Raw genomic sequence first — 19,141 nt, forward strand, 5'->3', positions numbered from 1 at the left:
CACAGTGTCTGTTGTTCCCCTCTATGTGTTCATGCGTTCTGAGCATTTAGTTCCCACTTATAAGCGAGAGTATGCGGTATTTGGTTTTTCGTTCCTGTGTTAGTTTGCTAAGTATAATGGCCCTCAGCTCCATCCATGTTTCTGCAAAGGACATGAGCTCATTCCTTTTTAGGGCTGCATAGTATCCCATGTTGCATATGCACCACCTTTTCTCTATCCACTCTACTGTTGATGGGCATTGAGGTTGATTCCATGTCTTTGCTATTGTGAATAGTGAGAAAGCAATTTCTAAAAGAGTAGAAATGCAAGCAAACTTCTAAGTTACCACTTTTGGGTGAAGGTAGTGAGGACTCACCTGGCCATGGACTGGTCAAATAACTTCAAGAACTGGGCCAGTGACGTCTGATACATGATGTTGACCATGCTCATCTCTGTGATGAGGAAGTAGAGGATGCTTCCACGGGTGGCTGCAGGCCGGAACTCCTCCTGAGCTGTGTTGATCTTGATCTCAGTTTCTGCAGCCACATGCAACTTTTCACTTACCTCAGCTGCTGTCTGCTTGGTAGTTCGAAGGACACCAATGAGAGATTCGTCATCTACCAATGAGCCTAAAGTTCAAAACAGGAAAACTGTAGTACACAGATGGAAAAGTTGCAAAGAAAGATATGTCTCTTCTGAAAAAAAAATACTGTTAGTTTTCAACTTGATGCCTCCAAAGTCAGGAAGACTACTGATACAGTAGAATCTTAAGACACTAAAAAGCTTCTAGTCCAACTACCGCCCAATGCCTGAATCCTTCTAAACATGCCCACTGACATGCTATCCCCCACTCTGCCTAAACATCTGCAAAAAAGCAAAAGACCCATTTGATTGGGTCTTTGTATGTCTCAAGATAATGATCATGTCTCCAGTGGTCTCTGCTCTTCCCTGTGCGATAGGCTTTTCCCCCATTGTCATCTTGGTGGCTTGCCTTAAAGTGTCACAGTTTGTCCACGCCACTTGTCTCAGGGTGTGAGCTGACCTGAACACTTCACACATGGGCTGACTTGCTGGTAGTGGAATGGTACACTCTTTCCTCACACTGCTTTAGTAGAATAGTCATTGCTACAGAAAACTCTTATCCCTCTGTTCCTAACAAGAGCAAATCAAGGTATAGTGAAAATATCTCACCAGGAAGAGAAACTCAAATTTTTAGTTTTGCCTTTCATTATTAATAGAAATAGTGCATGTTTATGACAATGAAGTTGGCTTTAAAATGAAAATCTAAGGAGACACTTTGGATGTACCGAGCTAATAGTCCCCGTATCTGCAAGCAGCAGCAGTCTGGCCTACCCTAGAGTTCTGGATGGCAGGCAAGTGCTGCAGGAAGGGCTGAGTTACTCTGACAGGCATGCTGTGTCTAATGTGGAAGTCCAACTTGGGATTAACCTCAAGGAAAGAGGTCTTCATCCAGACAACTTCACTAGCAGGAGCAGTGCAAGTCGGTAAATAAAAGAACTTTTCACTGAGCTCACCATAAAGGTACAGTATTTCTGGAAGGTCAGATTTGTTTAAAAAACATTCCGGGATTAAGGTGCAGTTGGGAAGTATTCATTCACTGCTCATAAGGTAGCAGAATTCAGGTTGCTGTGATTTGCCTGCTACAGAACAATATGATATTTGTTTATTTTAATTTTCTTTGGATAAAATTTTCTTCTTATATACTGCAGAGAGAGTACATCCTCAAATTGGGGTGTGACATGATTATTTGGCTGCCCAGAGGAGAACCTATCTTTGCCATCGAAAGTGGGAGGTCAAGCTAAGTCGAGGGTAAGCCAGGCCGTTGGTACCCAAGCTCCTCTGTTGCAGATTACGTGTATCATAACCCATTGCAGTAACTGCATTTCAGTGTCAAGTGAAAGAGTCAATCTAAAAAAAAAAATAGATTGAGCACATTAGTTTCTTTGGGGCAAGCAAATTAACCTATAATGAGTTATGTAGCTCTATCGGGAGACCTTACTTTTCTCAGGAGAGAGCAATTATATCAAGAAAATTGTGTTATTCTCAGATGCTCAGTATCTATTTACTAATTCAAAAATCAGATTCTCTGCCTCCCCTCTTTAATGTCCAGATGGAAATTGCCTTGCTTGTTTTTGCATTGATAACATGACTATTTCCTAACATCTATAGTCATGAGGGCATTGAAAAGAGTGTAAATGAAATCCTTATTCAGAATCCATTATTTTATTACTTCTTAATAACACAATACCTTTTGTGGCACTTAATTTATAGAGGAGATTATCTTCAAGTTCTTTCATCTTCCGCTTATTAAAAGTAACATCCTCCAAAAGTTTAACCCTTTCAGACTCTAACTCCTGTCATTAAAAAAAATAACATTGGAACTATAATTACAAGTTATTACAGCAAATCCAACTCACTAGTGTTTATTAACAATGTTAAAAGTTCAAACCAAAGTACCTTTTGACTGACAGAAGAAATTACTATCATTAGCCAAATCTATATCCATATTTCTGTTTCTGTGGAAATTTTTTTAAAAATTATGCCCACTGTCATTAAGGTTTCACAGTACTTATGCTGGCAGGCATGAGACAATTCTACTAAATAATTTTGCCCAATTACCCCAAGCTCTCTTGCCAGCTTGAAGTTTATAAATAGCATGCCCTGTTCTCTTGGCCCTGTTTCCATACTGCTTTTGCAAGAAATGCTATCTTTATTTGCATTCAGAACAAGTAGAAACAAAAAGGCGCTGATACCAAGAAACCAAGGAGTTACTCAGATTAAATGTGAGCTCTTGGCCTGGGACCTGCCTATGGGAGCACCAGGTTACCTGGTTTGGCGCAGTCAGTTGTCAATACAAACCCATTTTCCATTTTATTTGTATCTCCTTCTACAGAGGGGCAAACTTGAATGTTTACAGGGTATTTTTTTGTTGCATAAAATGTTTACTTTGAAAATTATATTTTGAAAAAAATTCAAGCATTCAAAAAATTTGCGAGACTAGTACAAGGAACTTTCATATAGCCTTCACCTAGATTCACCAAATAACATTTTGCTTTATCACCATCTCTCTATAGAATACTTAATATTGTCATTATTGTTGTTGTTATTATTATTTCTGCTGAATCACTTGTGGGTGTCACGTCCTTTTACCCCTAAACGCTTCAGCAAATCTCTGAAGAATCAGGTCATTCTCTTACATAAGCATAGTCCAATATTCAAATTCAGGAAATTTAACACTGATACCGATCTCAATAATATTCCTTACAACAGTTTTTTTCTGATCCTATAGAGAATCACATGTTGTACTTTGAATTATGTTAAAATAAGCTGTTTTAAAATTTCTTATTTGGGAAAGTTTCTGGGAAAACACCTTCAGAAATTTCACCATTTTCAGAAAGTCTTCCTGGACGAGTCAATCAAAAGCCATAGCACAGCCTTTATCTGTATACCTAATACGGTTTGTTTTGTTTTGTTAGGTTTTTTGTTTGTTTGTTTGTTTTAAGACGGAGTTTCCCTCTGCTGCCCAGGCTGGAGTGCAGTGGCATGATCTGTGCTCACTGCAATCTCCAGTTCCCAGGTTCAAGTAATTCTCCTGCCTCCACCTCATGGGTAGCTTGAACGACAGGCATGCACCACCACGCCAATTTTTGTATTTTTAGTAAAGACAGAGTTTCACCGTGTTGGCCAGTCTGATTTTGAACTCTTGACTTCAGTTAATCCACCCATCTTGGCCTCCCAAAGTGCTGGGATTACAGGCGTGAGCCACCACATCCATCCTCTAATATAGTTTGTATCACAATCTATCAGTAGGTTATTTCCCTCCAACTACAGTTTATGCATCTAGAAGGCAGATGCATAAACTTGTCCTGTTTATTTTTGTGTTATTGACAGTACTTATCTTGAGGCTTTGTAGAGAAGAAACTCAATCCAATAAATAATTGTCAAATTGGAATGTGCTGAATTTAGTCCAACTTCTTTATTTTACATTTGGGAAAACTAAGGGACCCAGAAATAGGAACTGTGAATAGCAAGGGTATTAGGCTGGTCTCTGCCAGTAACTAGCTTAGCTGTATGTTATAACAGCCTGCTACCTTTGTCGTCCAACTCCAAGGCCAGTGTTATTGCCATTGGACTTACAGGGTGGCAGGATTTGATGGGGTCATGAAGAGTGTGGCTGTATTTGCAAAGAAATAACGAGTTAATCATTTTCATTAAAATGGTCACCCCTGGGTGGCAGTATAGGAATACATGGACAAAATGAAATCATGTTAGCTTCCTTTTTTGTATAATATGGAAAAATAGATATCATAGCATAGTGGACTCTTGCTAAACTTCATAGCAGGACCTGTAAAGTTTATCTAGAAGGCTTGACAGGCTGCAAAGTCCATGTGCTATTATAGATGAAGACCCTTATTTTCTTTGCTCCATTTGCTCATCTGTAAAAATGTGGGTGTAATAGTAGGATTGTTATGAGGGTTAATATAATGTTTAGAAGACCCTCCTGTGTATTAAATGTGCATTTTTTTTCCTCCAGCAAGGCTGCTATGTATATCTTAGCACATCTCTTGAAGGGGAAGCTACAGAATAAGAAGAGTGAGTATGGGGAGCTCTGGGGACCTTTAGACAGTGGTGCTGCTTGACTTCGGGAGGTTAGTGCAGCCTGCGTGGAGATCTAGACCAGCGAGGAATCATCTCAAAATAAACCAACGGCACCAATTACACCACAAAGGACTAACTGTCAATAGTTAGCAGCATGTGATCCTGAGAGACAATAGGAACAGTGAATTGCTAGGCCAGGGCCATCCTGCCTGGCTGCGGAAGAGGAACAGATTCCCTTCCTGGACTGCATGAGCCCCAGGTTTGTTGGAAACTAAGACCAAACAACTAAGAGAGTCAAAGCTAGGACTGTGACCTTTTCACACCACCAGACCGGCCAGCTTTCAAGAGCCTGTGCGTAAGATGAACTGTCTATGAGCCAGGTAGGATGTTGCCTTTCACTGAGTCTGTTTCTTTGGTGCCTGTGTCATTTCCCGATGTCTTTCCTGTGTGTGGAACCCTGGATTCACACCTCCTCCTTTCTCTCCTCTGTCTGTTTTCCTCTCCTGTCATTCTTTTTCTCATCCATCCACTTCATGCCTTGCCGCTCTTATTTCTAACCTTGCCTTTGCCTTGAATCTTTAATTCTAAAATTAATTACCTTTAAACAGATATAAACTTTCTCATATTTTATGCAAATGTACTTTATAATGCAGATACATAAAATTATATTTTTATGCAATTATATTTCATGCCTAAAACTTAATGTTTTCTGAGCTTCAACTTAAAAATTAGTTTAATCTTATATCAGTCTCCTTAAAATCTTCCAGTCCTAAGTTGTTCTTCATTTTATTAGAACCCTCAGTTAGACTTAATTTCTTGCTTTAGTGCAAATTTCATTTAATTAAAAATAAAGGTATGGCTCCCTATATCATTAGATTATGGATTGTAGTAGTTGAATCTACCACAGTGGAAACAAGAGCCATTCAGAGCAATTTCTTTTTCTCTAAATTATTGTTTTATTGAATTTTGCAGGTGTCCCCAAGACAAGGACTAAAGATATGAGAGTCAGTATGCCTAAAGGTTTAAAGACAGAAGTAGAAAGAGGGGTGTGTGTGTGTGTGTGTGTGTGTTTGGTTGTAGGAGAGAAGATGAGTAATGTGATTTCCTGACAAGAATCAAGAATTAAGGCTGCAAAAGAAATATTTATTTTAACAAGGGTGAATATGATTTAACAAATTTTTTTTCTTTTTCACATACTTAGCAATTTCTCAATACATTTTAGGCATTTATTAAAAGCAGCAATTCTTTACCTTGAGAGAGAGATTACCTGTTTCTCTGTTAGAATGACTCTTCTTAGTAACTGATTCTCAAGTCCTTTCATTGTAACAGTGAAATCAATGACTGAAGTTTTAGCATTAATCTCTGGGGTAAAGGCAGGGTTTGGTAACTTGGTAGTAATGTAAAGTTTAAATGTATCCATGATATCACATTCCTTATCACCAACTTTCACCTATATAAATTCACATATAAAATTAAAAACAGCTTAAAGGAGAGGGAAAGGAACTTGGGTTCAGTTTAGTAAAGAATTTGCCTGTCAGTGCTGTGAAGCTTGAATAAATTGGGAAGGAAAGTTATAAAATTTTAATCACTGATATCAAATAATAAAGCCTATTCAATTTTGAAGAATTTAGAATTGTAGTCCTGCCTGGAGATGTTTTTAGCAATGACACCAAGCAAATCAAATGAAACAGTTATCCAAAACAAATGGTGAACAAAGGAAAATTTACAGCTAAGATTTGACTTTAAAATTTTAGCAAGTACTTATCACCCCCATCAATTGTTTGTAGTATAGCCATTTTTCTCCCAGTTAAGAAAACTGTTTCCTACTATGGAAATTTGCTGTGTTTCTAGGAAATTTTTTTTTTTAATTTCATAGATATATCTGAGGCATATTTGACAACAGAAAAAGTTAATGTAATTTTCAAAGAAAAATCCCAACTTTTTTCAAAAAGGTAACATTTACCTTCAACACTACTATTTGCAGCATGTTGGAAAAAAATTGGGTTTTGCTATCTAAAAATCAGGTGGCATCACAGAATTTTTAAATGACTTAAATCTCTGATTAATCTTAATTCTACATGTGATTGAAAACATCAAAAAGGCCACCATCATATTGTAAGGCACTATGCCTTCATATTGCAGATAAAAATCTAGGATCTTTTAAAAGAACTTCAAGAATAGTGATTCTACAACCTCCTTTGGCATATTAAATATGGCATATAAGGTAAGCCAGATACAGATAAATACCATATGATCTCACATATGGAACTGAAAAAGTCAAACTCATACAAGCAGAGAATAGAACAGTGGTTGCCAGAGGGACAGGGGATGGGACAAATGGGGAGACATTAGTCAAAGGGTATAAACTTTCCATTATAAGATGAACAAGTTCCAGGCATCTAAGGTACAGCATGCATGGTGATGGGTGTGCTAATTAGTTTGATTGTGGTAATCATCATACAATGTATATGTATACCAAATTATCACATTGTACAGTTTAACTATACACATTCTTTACTTATACAGTAAATATTTTTTAAATGCAGTTCAAAATTGTGAATGAGTCCATAATATCCGAGCAAATCAACAAAATTTTGTGCTTAGCTTCTTTTTATGAAAAAGAGAAATTCTACTCTCTAATCTCATAGACTGATGCTAACCTTCAGAACACTAACTGGTTTTTATTCATTTTTCCCCCTATAAACTCATAAAGGCTTAAGTATATATTGGATGCTCCATAAACCTTGGCTGCGTGAATTATTTAAAATATGGCATATAAAAGATTTCCATTATGAAGAAAATTTTTCTGAATAAATCTGTCTTAGTCTAATGAGAAAACATTCGTTCTTTACTTACTCAATGATATTCATGAAATTAAGTTGTCCAAAGTGAAAAACACCCAATCAGAAATGCTGTTATAAAACCAAAGAAACTGAAAGGTAGAGAATGACACCAATGAAAAATGAAACCCTTATACATATTGAAAACAATTCATGTTATCACCAACATTTGAGAACAATATTCCATTGCTTACAACAAAGCCAATGAGTTTAGACTGAAAATAAAGAGATAAATGAACAAATCAATCTCTATAGCCTTTATTAAAATATCATTTTCCCCAGGGAAGAAACCCGGGTTATTTTGTTAAAATGTATACATATGTGGCTTGCAAAACCATATCAAGAGTTGCTTAAACATATATATATATATATATATATGTTGTGTGTTGCACTAATATATAAAACCAGACAATGTGTTTCCTTAATGTTATTTAGTTTCAGCTAAATGACTGCTCTTATCAAAATATTGCCCCCCACCAGTAATTTTTATATACTATAAAAATTAAAGAAACATTGACATATCAGTTTGGAAATAGTTTTTTTCCAATGTACAGGTACTACTGCCTAAAGGAAATTGCATTTGCTGCTATGCTCAAAAAGATAAGTAGATGTCACCATTGTTCTTTTCTTTCTTAATTTTTTTTTTTTTTTTTTTTTTTTTTTTTTTTTCAAAGCTCACCTTGAAAGTGGTGCCAGATTTAATAAAATTCTTTTCTAATACATTATCCAAGGCTGGATCCAGCTCTTCACGAATGTCCTCAATGAGAAGAGGTCGGCCCAAGGAAAGGCTGTCCTCCAAGTGTGTGCGGAAATATTTATGGTTCAGAGATGTCACCTAAACAGAAAGAACCCTCGTTGGTTTACCAGTGTTACGAAGAATGTGCCCATCACTAAGGGAAACCAAGAGATTTATTGGACAGGTAACCAAGAATTTTAAGGGTAATATAGGAACCCTTACCTTAAAAAATTAAAGCAACACACAAAAATTAATTTCCGAAACATGGCAAGTCATGATTTTGTTGAATGGAGTCTGGATGTGTAATGGGGTCTCTCTAATCAAAAGAGAAGCAGCAAGGGGCATTGCTTTTATGGAATGTCAGGGTTCTGCTGCTGACAGACAGAAGAGAATAGTCAAGGATAAATCCTTTCAAACTTACATAGCTATAATTGCTCAAAGAAAGCAAAGCAACTTGCATATTTGGATATTCATTTATTTTCTCAAGACCCCTATGAGATGAACAAGTGATAAAAAGTAAACGAAAGAATATCAGAAACGATATATTGAGTCGCACTGAGGGTCTATCCATGTATTCTGTCTCCTATTGGCACTGGGAAGAATTTAATACTTTCTATAAAGTCAACCTAAAAGACTATACATTCACTTTATATATGCTTACATTTTTTAAAACTAAAATTCTGAATTCCTGGTTAGGTCCTCCATGTTTAAATTGATGTGTTTGTTATTAGTTAAAATAGACATACTATACTGGTTGATCTCTGCATGAACCAATTGGATTTAAACTCTTACTTCGCCTAGGATCCCTCCCTGCCCCCTGCCTAATTGTGAAGATTTCCAAAGGCTCATTTCTCAACTTTTTGTATCCTATCTTCTGAATCCAACTAATACCTTACGCTATTGTGGGTGCAGATCATAAGACACAAGGAAGAATCCACTGGGACAACAGGTGATTAGGAGACTAGAATTAAATATAGCTCTCTCAATTACTAAGATAAAAAGAAGATATAAAATGTAAAAACTAATTCAGCCTACTTTTGTCCTGTTTTGATTAAAAAGGAAATAACTAAAAAAAAAAAAAATTTTGGCCAGGCACGGTGGCTCATACATGTAATCTCAGTACTTCAGGAGGCCAAGGTGGTGGATCACCACCTTGGTGGTGAGTTTGAGACCAGAAGTTTGAGACCAGCCTGACCAACATGCTGAAACCCTGTCTCTACTAAAAATACAAAAATTAGCCAGATGTGGTGGCACATGCCTGTAAGCCCAGCTACTCAGGAGGCTGAAGTTCAATTGCTTGAACCTGGAAGGCGGAGGCTGCAGTGAGCCAAAATTGCACCATTGCATTCCAGCCTGGATGACAGAGCAAGACTCCATCTAAAAAATAAAAAATAAATAAAAAAGATTCACACATAAAGGAAGTTGTTTCCCCGGATGGATAGCTTTCTTTATACAAATAATGTGCTGTAAAGGCCTTCTGATAAGTTAATAAAGTAAATGAATCTAAACAAAGAGCTTTAACAAACTGAATAAACAAGGTGAAGAAAAGCACCAGTAAGACTATATTTGCTTATATCCTGTTTTATTTCTCAAGGGGTAAGTTCTATTTTTGTGATTTCTTTCCCAAGTAAGGAGATAATTATCTTCAATCATCCTCAATGTCTTTTACAAACTTGAAATAATATTTTGGAATCATAATTTCAGGTTTGTTTCACTTGATTTTTCTTGTGAAACACTTTGTGGTAGCTACCACCAGAGCCTGATTCACCTGCACAAAGACTGGTATTGGGCCTTTACAAGGTGGCCAATGAATTCCTGACAGGGAGGCTTGGTAAATGCATTCTCATTCCACAAGTCAGAGCTGTAAGTCCTGGACATGGCACTGATGGTAGCCTTGGCAAAGCTGTCAAGGTTGAGCACAGCCCTGGGCATATAAAGCATGCTTTGTTTTTTGTTTGCATGTGTTTGTACATGTGCTTATCCACATACTCAGAAAATAATACTATCTGAGTAAGGAGAATACAATTCGATCTGTTTCCACCTCAGCAGTAGCTGGCTTTTAAAATAAGCAAGTGTCTCAGGCATATTTCTGTTCCTTCAAGAAGGTTCCTAGGACTGGGTTCCATCAGGAAGGACATTACTGAAAACCATCAGTGAATGTAATCCTGAAATGGAGAGACAAAGCTATGGTGAGAAAAAATAGCAGCATTCATGGCCAAGTGATACAGGAGATTGCACTGAGCTAAGGATGTGTAGGCAAGGTTCTAGGAATAAGATTAGCAGGGAGATTGACAGCCAGGGGAGTCAAGGGGAATGGGGCCAGGGACAAGTTATAGTTGACCTGGCTACAGAAACTAAGAACAGAAGTGTTCTGGTATACCACATTTGTGCACTCCTGAAAATGTGGCTACTAAGAAGCTCTGTGGAAATGAACACTACTTCTTTTATCTATTCTCTTCTGTTTACACGGCCTAGTTCATTCTAGGGTTTCCCTGGATTTTTTTCAGTAAACATAGACTGACATATTGTGTTCTGGAGTATTGATGAAGTAGGGTACTTAGGTATGCTTCCCAGCACTAGGCTGTATCCACTTGCATGAGAAGCGCTGATCTCAGGAGGAAATCTTTCAATATTCCACCACTAAATATGATGTTTGTTATGGCTTTTTGTAAAAAGAAACTCTATCTAATTAAGGAAGATCCCTCCCAGTTTGCTGGAAATGTTATCATGAATGGGCATTGAATTTTACCAAGTGCTTTTTTTTTTTTTTTTTTTAACCTATCAAGATGACCACAAGATTTTCCTGGTTCTTTTTTTCCATAATGGTGACACACTTTGATTAATACACTTAAATTCAATAAATATCAGAATTCCTACTCAAAAAGAGCAGTGCAGAACATGTAAAGATGAATAAAACTTGGCCAAAAAGGAGTTCATGGTACAGTAGAAGTAAAAGATAAATGTGCAAAGGACAGCAATTTAAGACAGATTCGAAGTCCACAACAGAAGTGCGAACAAGACATTGTGAGGATTCAGAACAGGCTATATTGAGCTGGGCACACAGAAAAATTTTGATGGAGGTAGTGGTGGATGTGGACTTTGAAGAATAGCTGAGATTTTTATCTGGGATATAAGTGGAGGTTGGAGAAAGACATTTGGTTAGTAGAAATAGTATAAGCAAGTAGGTTAACTCTGGGAACACTGAATATCCCACCTTGGTAGTTGAATTAAAATATCAATAATAACAGAATCCCTAAGGGAATCAGGAATGTTAGAGTCCTGCCCTTGTCTACTCCTACCTTAAAATTAACACCTTATTAGATGCCAGCCCCAAAAACAGACTCAGTAAGCTACACGGCACCAAGACCCTGAGCAAGGTTGACATGAATGCTCTTGAACTGAGGGATCTCAATATTCTGTTTGCCACTTTCTGATAAGCTCAAACCCAAAGCCCAGAACAAAAGCCACATTCAACTTTAGCAAAAGCAATGGTCTCAGGGAAGTGTACAAAGAGAGGGGGAGGGAGGATCCAAAGACAGTACAAAAGAGAAAAGAATCAGAGCTGTCACCCCAAATTGCTGTTACAAAACTCAAGAGTGTGAATTAGCAAACATTTGTCATGGAGATGACAACTTTATGACTGCAGATTCAACTGAAATTTTGAAAAAGTTTCATGATTTCAAGATTATTTTCCCATGCACCAAATGCTACATACCTGCAAATCATTTTCTTTTTCCTTTGATTTAATCCAAGTTTTGCCTTGAGTTTGTGGGTCTATGAGGAGTGGGTATCTGGTCGCCTTTGTCACAATAATGCCATTCTGAATTGAGAGATCATCTCCTGGTAATCCCTGCAGCCCCCACTCACCAATCTGAACAACAGGAAATTAATATCACCATTCAAAGGGGAACAGGAATGCTCTCAATAATTAAAAGTACCGTAAAGTAAAATAATTTAAAATTTGGACTTTTTTCCCTTTGAGACTATGCAACTTGTACTTTGAAAAAAGCAAACTTGTAAATGTGAACCCAATAACATTCACTTTAAAAAAAAATTTATAATGTAATGAATACCTTCTATAATGACCTAAGACAAGGTTTATCCCTTTACATTGTATTTTCATACGTAGGGGAAACATAGTAAATTGATTGCATATTAAACCTGATTTGGAGTTAATGGACATATTAAATATAATGAGATGTCAGAGAAGAAGATAAGTCCCAAGCAATTAGCTCCTGATTGCTTCCCTTTCCTGCCCTTTAGTTCTGCCTACCTGGTGTATGGGTAATTGCATAATTGGAGATAAATTAGATGAGTTATTATATTGGCAAGAGCTCATCAATGACACTTTTGTGAATATTTCCATCTGCAAATTTAGCGTGGATTGCCAGCCTCCTGCCACGTGATCAATAAAATCACCAGGACAGGCGCAATGGTTCATGCCTATAATCCCAGAATTTTGGGAGGCCTGGGGGTTCACCTGAGCCCAGGAATTTAAGGCTGCAGTGAGCTATGATCATACCACTGCACTCCAGTCTGGGCTACAGAGTAAGACTTTGCCTCTAAAATAAAATAAAATAAAAAATAAAATAAAATAAAATAATCAGAGATCCAATGAGCCAACCAGACTCCACCTTTGTTAAATTATCCCAGTACCTCCAAAGGCCATGATTAATAAAGAATATTCTGGCCCACTTTGCTTCACCAGTGCCCAGTGAGGATGAATTCAACGATGTTTGAATTGGAAAAGATTAGTTTTTAACTTTTAAATACAGATAACATGAAATTAATAGCCTGGCATCCCCTAAGGAAACAGCAACTGGAGAGCAGATTTGCAAATCAGAAAAGGAACTCATGAATGCAAATTGCCTGGAAAGCATTTATTACCACAGAAGCTCTGCAAGATATACTGGAAATTGACAGTGGCATCAATTTCCCAGCAAGGAAGGTTAGTATGAAAGGACTTGCTACTACTTAGGGTCACCAGAACATGCTATTGTGTTATTAGACACTAAAAAAGACAGCAAACAAAAATAAGGTTAATACAAGCATAGATCATGCCTACATTTGCCTAAATGTTTGAAAGAGAGTATGACTTCACAAGAGTGGTGTAAATAATGAAGAGTTATAAGAAGAGCCCAGCATTAGCAAGCCTATAACTCTCAAATGATCTTTCGGTTCATAGCTGTTATGAAATGATGAGTGTATGATTGCTGAGAAATGCTGAGTGTTTGATAAAATATATTGTGTGCTAAGAATAGTGACAAGGAAAACCTAGCCACCACCCCCCCCCCCACCAACCCCACAAGTAGAAAATTACTTAGGGCGTTCTAAATTGGCTGGGACAATACATAAATATCATACACTGGTTAAAACAATTCTTTAAGCACAGGACATCTGAGCCTGCCCCCGTGGCTTCCTCATGAAGAATACTTTTTAGTCTGTCTGTGATCAGTGGTAAGCAGGCACCAGCTGCCTACTTGGTATGTTTTTGTGTTATGAGAAAATACCAAACATCTGTTTGTTAATAATCAGAACCTGTTCAGAGAGAATAAATGTGTGAGTCAGGGTCTGCTTGAGGCTTTCAGCCTGGAATGCTGTCAGCATCCCGAGGCTCTCAGCTTGGAAGGCTGTTGGTCCCCTGGTTTGCTGTTCTATCTGGGTGTCTGCTACTTAATTCCTTCAGTGCTGCCTGGGTGGGGATCTCTATGGCCAAGCTGGTTCTCGGTACACAGCAATGCAATTGGTCTTAATTTGGAAGCAAGATTACTTAAAACGCAAAGGAACGTTTCTACCACAAAGAAAATTCTTTTTTAAAAACTCTCAAGCACTTTCAAAACAATCTTTCCAGTTAAATGAAAAAAGAAAAACTTAGGTGAAACTGGGCTTCTTAGTAAGTAGGAAATAAAGTGAGATTGAAATTCAAATATTATGGGGAAGGTAAAACTTACAGTTGGAGGATCCACCAACATTGAAATAAGATTCAGGTTTTCTGTGAAAGGAATTTTCCGTGCTCTCAACTCCATCTCCCACTGATCTTTAAGCAAATAGTTCCTAAATATCTGATTGAAAGGACCAAGGTAGGAAAGGAATCCCGTGCACAGCAGAATATCACCTACAAGTCTGTAAAGAAAAAACACAAAGTGAGTCACCTGACATGTTTTAAGCTCTTCCATTAAGTCGTTTGAGAGGTCACAGTGCAGTGTTGCTTTGTTACTGGGTGAAATCCTTCTTTGCCCCTGCGTAATGCTTGGTTGCCAGGCATGGAAAAGACCCATGCAAAGTGGAGCCCAAAAACCGAAAAGTGGGTGGGAGTGGCCACATGTGGGGTGGTCAGGAAGCAAGAAAAAAGGTGTCCTCCTGAAGCCTACAGGTCTTGAGCCTTGGTACTGTGAGAGAATTATCTTCCCCTCATCCTGTGCCTTGGACTTGTTCAGATTTCAGTCTTGTGTTAAACCACTTTTTCCTCCTCCTCCCTTTTTATTTATTTATTTTGCCATTTTCTTGCTCCTCTCTCGTTCCCCTCTCTGTTAAGTTTTCTAAGGACACCAACAGATACCAGCAGAAGCTAGCATTGCATTTAAGACAAACCACTGATCCACACTTTCAAAATCATTGAGGTGAAGCATAGAGAACCGGAGTGAGCATCTAAATGACTCTGGCAAATCCAAACAATATCAAAAGCACTCTCATACCGAAAACCCACAATGCTGAGCCACAGCTGAGATGTAAAATATTTCACAAAATTTTCTTCACTCTCTAGAGTATTTCACATGAGAGTGCATGTTTTAAGTTGTAAGCACTGTCATAAATGATGGGATTCAGAGATGAACATATGGAAATGAAGGAGAAAGCATTTAACTATGGAAATGGACTTTACGGTCTCTAATGTCACAAAGAAAGAGTGATTATGAAGAAGACCCAAATCCCCACCTATTAATCTGAGCTTTGAATTCTTTACTTTGCTGGGTCCATCGGACTTTTTCTCCACTCAGGCCATCGATAAGAGTGGAAGCTGCCTGCATCTTTTTCCGGCACATATCAGCATCATTAAGCAAATCCTGCAGCCATGATGGGAGAATGTCTCAAAAAACCTTTTTAAGTGCTTAACACAAATATCTATTTTATTCACACATAAAAATACATGGGGGAATTTCTTAATTTGCAAAATAATCTAAAAATACAGTGTGCATAAAACTTCACATATTAAATGTTGATCATTCATAGTATCGTGATTTTACCTCGTGAAATTTCAAGGAAAGCAATTTTGTAAGACAGAATCCAAATCACATAATTTATCTTTTAATCAGATACATTCAAATAGTACTTCTATTGAATGTTTTCAAACAGAATCAAATCAATAAGATTTGCCATTTCAATATCTTGGATTCAATAATAATCCTGAGTTCTTTTGCCGTTTACAAAGTATTTTCTCCTGGAAAAATCCCAGACAACAATAGCAAGCAGCAGCCGGCTTGTACCAACACGTAAGAGCCAATTGTTACATTTTTAGAGTATTTGTGAGCTGGTGTTAAACACAGGCTTTGTTAAAAATTAAACTAAGCTTACAATTAAGTTATATTAAAAGCAAAGGTAATAAGTAACAAAAGATTACTTCCTAATTATTCATATGTTAATATTCTCTATGCTCTTGAGGTTAAATCCGTTGTATCTGCATGGTGGAAATAGTATACAATGGTGTGTCGCCATGCACCTTCTCCCAAATTTGTGCTCAGTGGCGTTACATTGGTAGTTTAAAATTGCCAGTGATGAAAGTATTTACACCACAGAAATCAGACAATATTACAAATCCAGGCTTTCCTCTCCCTGCATAGCACACTAGATTATTGAACATTTACCAGACCACCACTGCTTACAACCTAACTCAAGAGGTCATATTAGGATTCCCATTTTACAGACAGAGCTAGGAAGATTGCGCCAAACCACACAATTAACAAACGTCTGTGCTGGATCTTAAACTCAGTTTTCTAACCCTCAAATCAGTGACAATACAACTTGAGCAGTGAAAACACAATAAAGAATTTTTAGCGCCGAAGATCCAGAACAGGTAAGCATATCGGCCAACGTTTTTTCATTATAACCATTTACCTCATTTCTAAATATAGCACGTACTTGTGTAAAGTTTCAGTACATTGTTTGGGGAATATTGTATATGTAATCTCACCATTTTCTCATTCATTGCTGCATCAAATTTTGCCTGTACTTTATCCAGCTCAGCTTGTTTCTCATCCAGCAGGGCTTGTGCCTTCCCTAACTCAGCATTAGCAACTGCTAACCGGCCTTCCTGCTTGGCCAGGTTTGCCTAAAAAGAAGATGTGGTTACTGTACTAGCTGCACGAAACAGTCATGATTGTGATTGGTAGATAACATGAATTACATAACTTCTGCACTAGATGGGACTTTCAAGCTCATCTGTTTCAGTGTCGAGCTCATCTGTTTCCAGCCTTCAGCTGGGAAAGCAGGGCGTCTTGGAGATTATTTCATTATTTTTAAATGTTTAATTACTGGCCAGGTGCGGTGGCTTACGCCTCTAATCCCAGAACTTTGGGAGGTTAAGGATCACTTCAGCCCAGTTCAAGACTAGCCTGGGAAAAATAATGAGATATTGTTTCTACAAAAAAATGTAAAAATCAGCTGGGTGTGGTGGCATGCACCTGTAGTCCAAGCTGCTCTGGAGGCTGAAGCAGAAGGATCGCTTGAGCTCTAGAGGTCGAGGCCTCAGTGAGCTGTGTTCATAACACTGCACTCCAGCCTGGGTGACAGAGTGAAACTCCGTCTCAGAAAAATTTTTTTAAATTATTAATGCTCAATAAGAAAACACGGAAAATGCAGCAATGTATAGGAGGGAGAACAAAAGTTACCCTGATTTTACTCAGGTATAACCTGTGAATATTGTGTTAGGAAGTTGATAATTGGCATTTTGATATTTTTCATTTCATTTCATTTCAAGAAGTTCCCGTATCCTTCACTATTTTTTCATGAACACTAATTGTGTGACTACCTGATATTCTACATGTTGAATGTATCATAATTAACCTTTTTCCTGCTTGTATACATTTCTCCACCCCCCCATTTTTAAATATTGCAAATAGGGTTATGATAAATACTATTGGATATGTAAACATTTAGGATTGTTACTTTGGTAACAATCCAATTTGAAAGATTCTTCAACGCAAAATTACTGTAACAGTAGTTTCTCATATTTTTCTAAGTTCTACAACATGATAATGATCTGTGTCTTGTAAATTTCAAATAATCAGTAATCTAGACCCAAAGCCCCCCTGGGGTAGAAGTTCTTTGATACCTTTCTTATTTTCTTTCTTAATGTTCATTTGAATTTAGCTCCTTTTCCAAGAAAACTTTTATTCATTTAGATTTTCTAATATATTGACATATAACTATGTAATATTTGCAGCCTGGCACAATGGCTCACAGCTGTAATCCTGGTACTTTGGGAGACCAAAATAGGAGTATTGCTTACACCCAAGAATTCAAGGCTACAGTAAGACATGATTGCATCACTGCACTCCAACCTGGGGGACAAAGTGAAATCCTGTCTCCTAAAAAAAATGCTTTGTAATTATTTAAATCTTCACATCTAGAATTATATGAGTTTATCTTTCTATTTTCATTTGTTTTTATTTTCTTCTTGATTAGATTTTCCAGGAAAATTTCTTAGAGTTTGTTTTTTGTTGTTGTTTTGTTTTGTTTGCAAAGCATAGGTTCTTAGATTTGCTCATTAATTCTGCTGCTTTTCTCTTCCCTAATTTTTAATGTTATTTTTATTAGCTCTATTCTGTTTTCCTTAAATTTTGTGTGTATGTATGCTTATAAGTGAGTATATACTTTAACTCTTAAGTGTACTGTTTAGTTTCTTTGATCCATTTGAGGGCCAAGAATGTACCATTTTGTCCATATCATGAAAGCTTTGGTAACTAGCTTATTTTCATCATTTTCTAATTAGGAACGACGGACTTCTTTTTCATGTAAACTTTCCAATATTATTGCTTATAATCAGAGAATGAGACCGCAGGATTTTTCTTCTTTTTTTTTTTTTTTTGCTGTTGGGAATTTAATCAAGGTATTTTTTTAGCATTGAATTTAATCGATTTTTGTAAATGTTTCTTGTACTCAAGAAATAACTTCATATTCTTTGTTTACACTGAAGAAAGTTCAATGTAGTTATTCAACCTGAAAAATAATATCATGTAAAATTTCTATATAATTATTAATTTATGCCTACTGAGGACTGGCTCTATAATTTACAGGACCCAGTACAAAACAAAAATGTGGGACCCCTTGTTAAAAAAATTATTAAGAATCTGAGGAGGGCAACAGCAGAGCATTAACACAAGACCCTGTGTGCACACCCAAGAAGCTGCCCCATGCCTACCGGGGTAGCCACAATCTCAGATTACAATATTCTTTTTGTTAATTTGACAGTGTGTGCCACAATCTCAAATTACAAATTTTTTTTGTTAATTTCTACTGAAAATACTAATGGATTTGGTTTGTATAATTTGATACTATCTTATTTATTGCATGACACATAATTTTAATTAAGTCTTCACTATGAATCATAATTTTTATCAATAAAGAATAGTCCTACGCTAATGCGGGTGTATGTTTTCTTTTTCTTAAAGTCTACATTTACTGTAAGATTCCTCCCTTAGAATCTTTTTGAGTATGTTTTCTATATTTTTCCTATCATTTCTGTTTGTTAAAACTTTGTATTTTAAATTGATTTTCTGTTTTTCTCAAAGTTTCTCATGCACAGATTTTAAAGAGGCAGCCATTTCTCTAAGTCTTATTATGAAAAACAGTAACCTCCTGCCCACCTGCTCATCATTATCCAATCCACAGAGCAACCACTTATATACTTTTAGCTTTGTGGGGGTGGGGGATTGGGATGGGTCCCTGGAGGCAGTGTATATCTGAGTAATAC

General features: G+C 37.0%; 1 protein-coding gene across 1 annotated transcript in view; it reads right to left on the reverse strand.

Moving 5' to 3' along the window:
* Positions 1-19,141, reverse strand: part of DNAH8 (dynein axonemal heavy chain 8) — a 327,601-nt gene that overhangs the window by 92,218 nt on the left and 216,242 nt on the right. The window contains exons 71-78 of the mRNA XM_017515278.1: positions 16,361-16,498; positions 15,109-15,236; positions 14,127-14,298; positions 11,891-12,046; positions 8,119-8,274; positions 5,867-6,049; positions 2,249-2,354; positions 356-608 (exon numbers count right to left, since the gene is read on the reverse strand). Of these exons, the coding sequence (XP_017370767.1) occupies positions 356-608; positions 2,249-2,354; positions 5,867-6,049; positions 8,119-8,274; positions 11,891-12,046; positions 14,127-14,298; positions 15,109-15,236; positions 16,361-16,498 (1,292 nt within the window). The remainder of the gene's footprint in view (positions 1-355; positions 609-2,248; positions 2,355-5,866; positions 6,050-8,118; positions 8,275-11,890; positions 12,047-14,126; positions 14,299-15,108; positions 15,237-16,360; positions 16,499-19,141) is intronic.

This window comes from Cebus imitator, unplaced genomic scaffold (assembly GCF_001604975.1).
Source record: "Cebus imitator isolate Cc_AM_T3 unplaced genomic scaffold, Cebus_imitator-1.0 Scaffold546, whole genome shotgun sequence".
In the NCBI taxonomy this organism is placed as follows: domain Eukaryota; kingdom Metazoa; phylum Chordata; class Mammalia; order Primates; family Cebidae; genus Cebus; species Cebus imitator.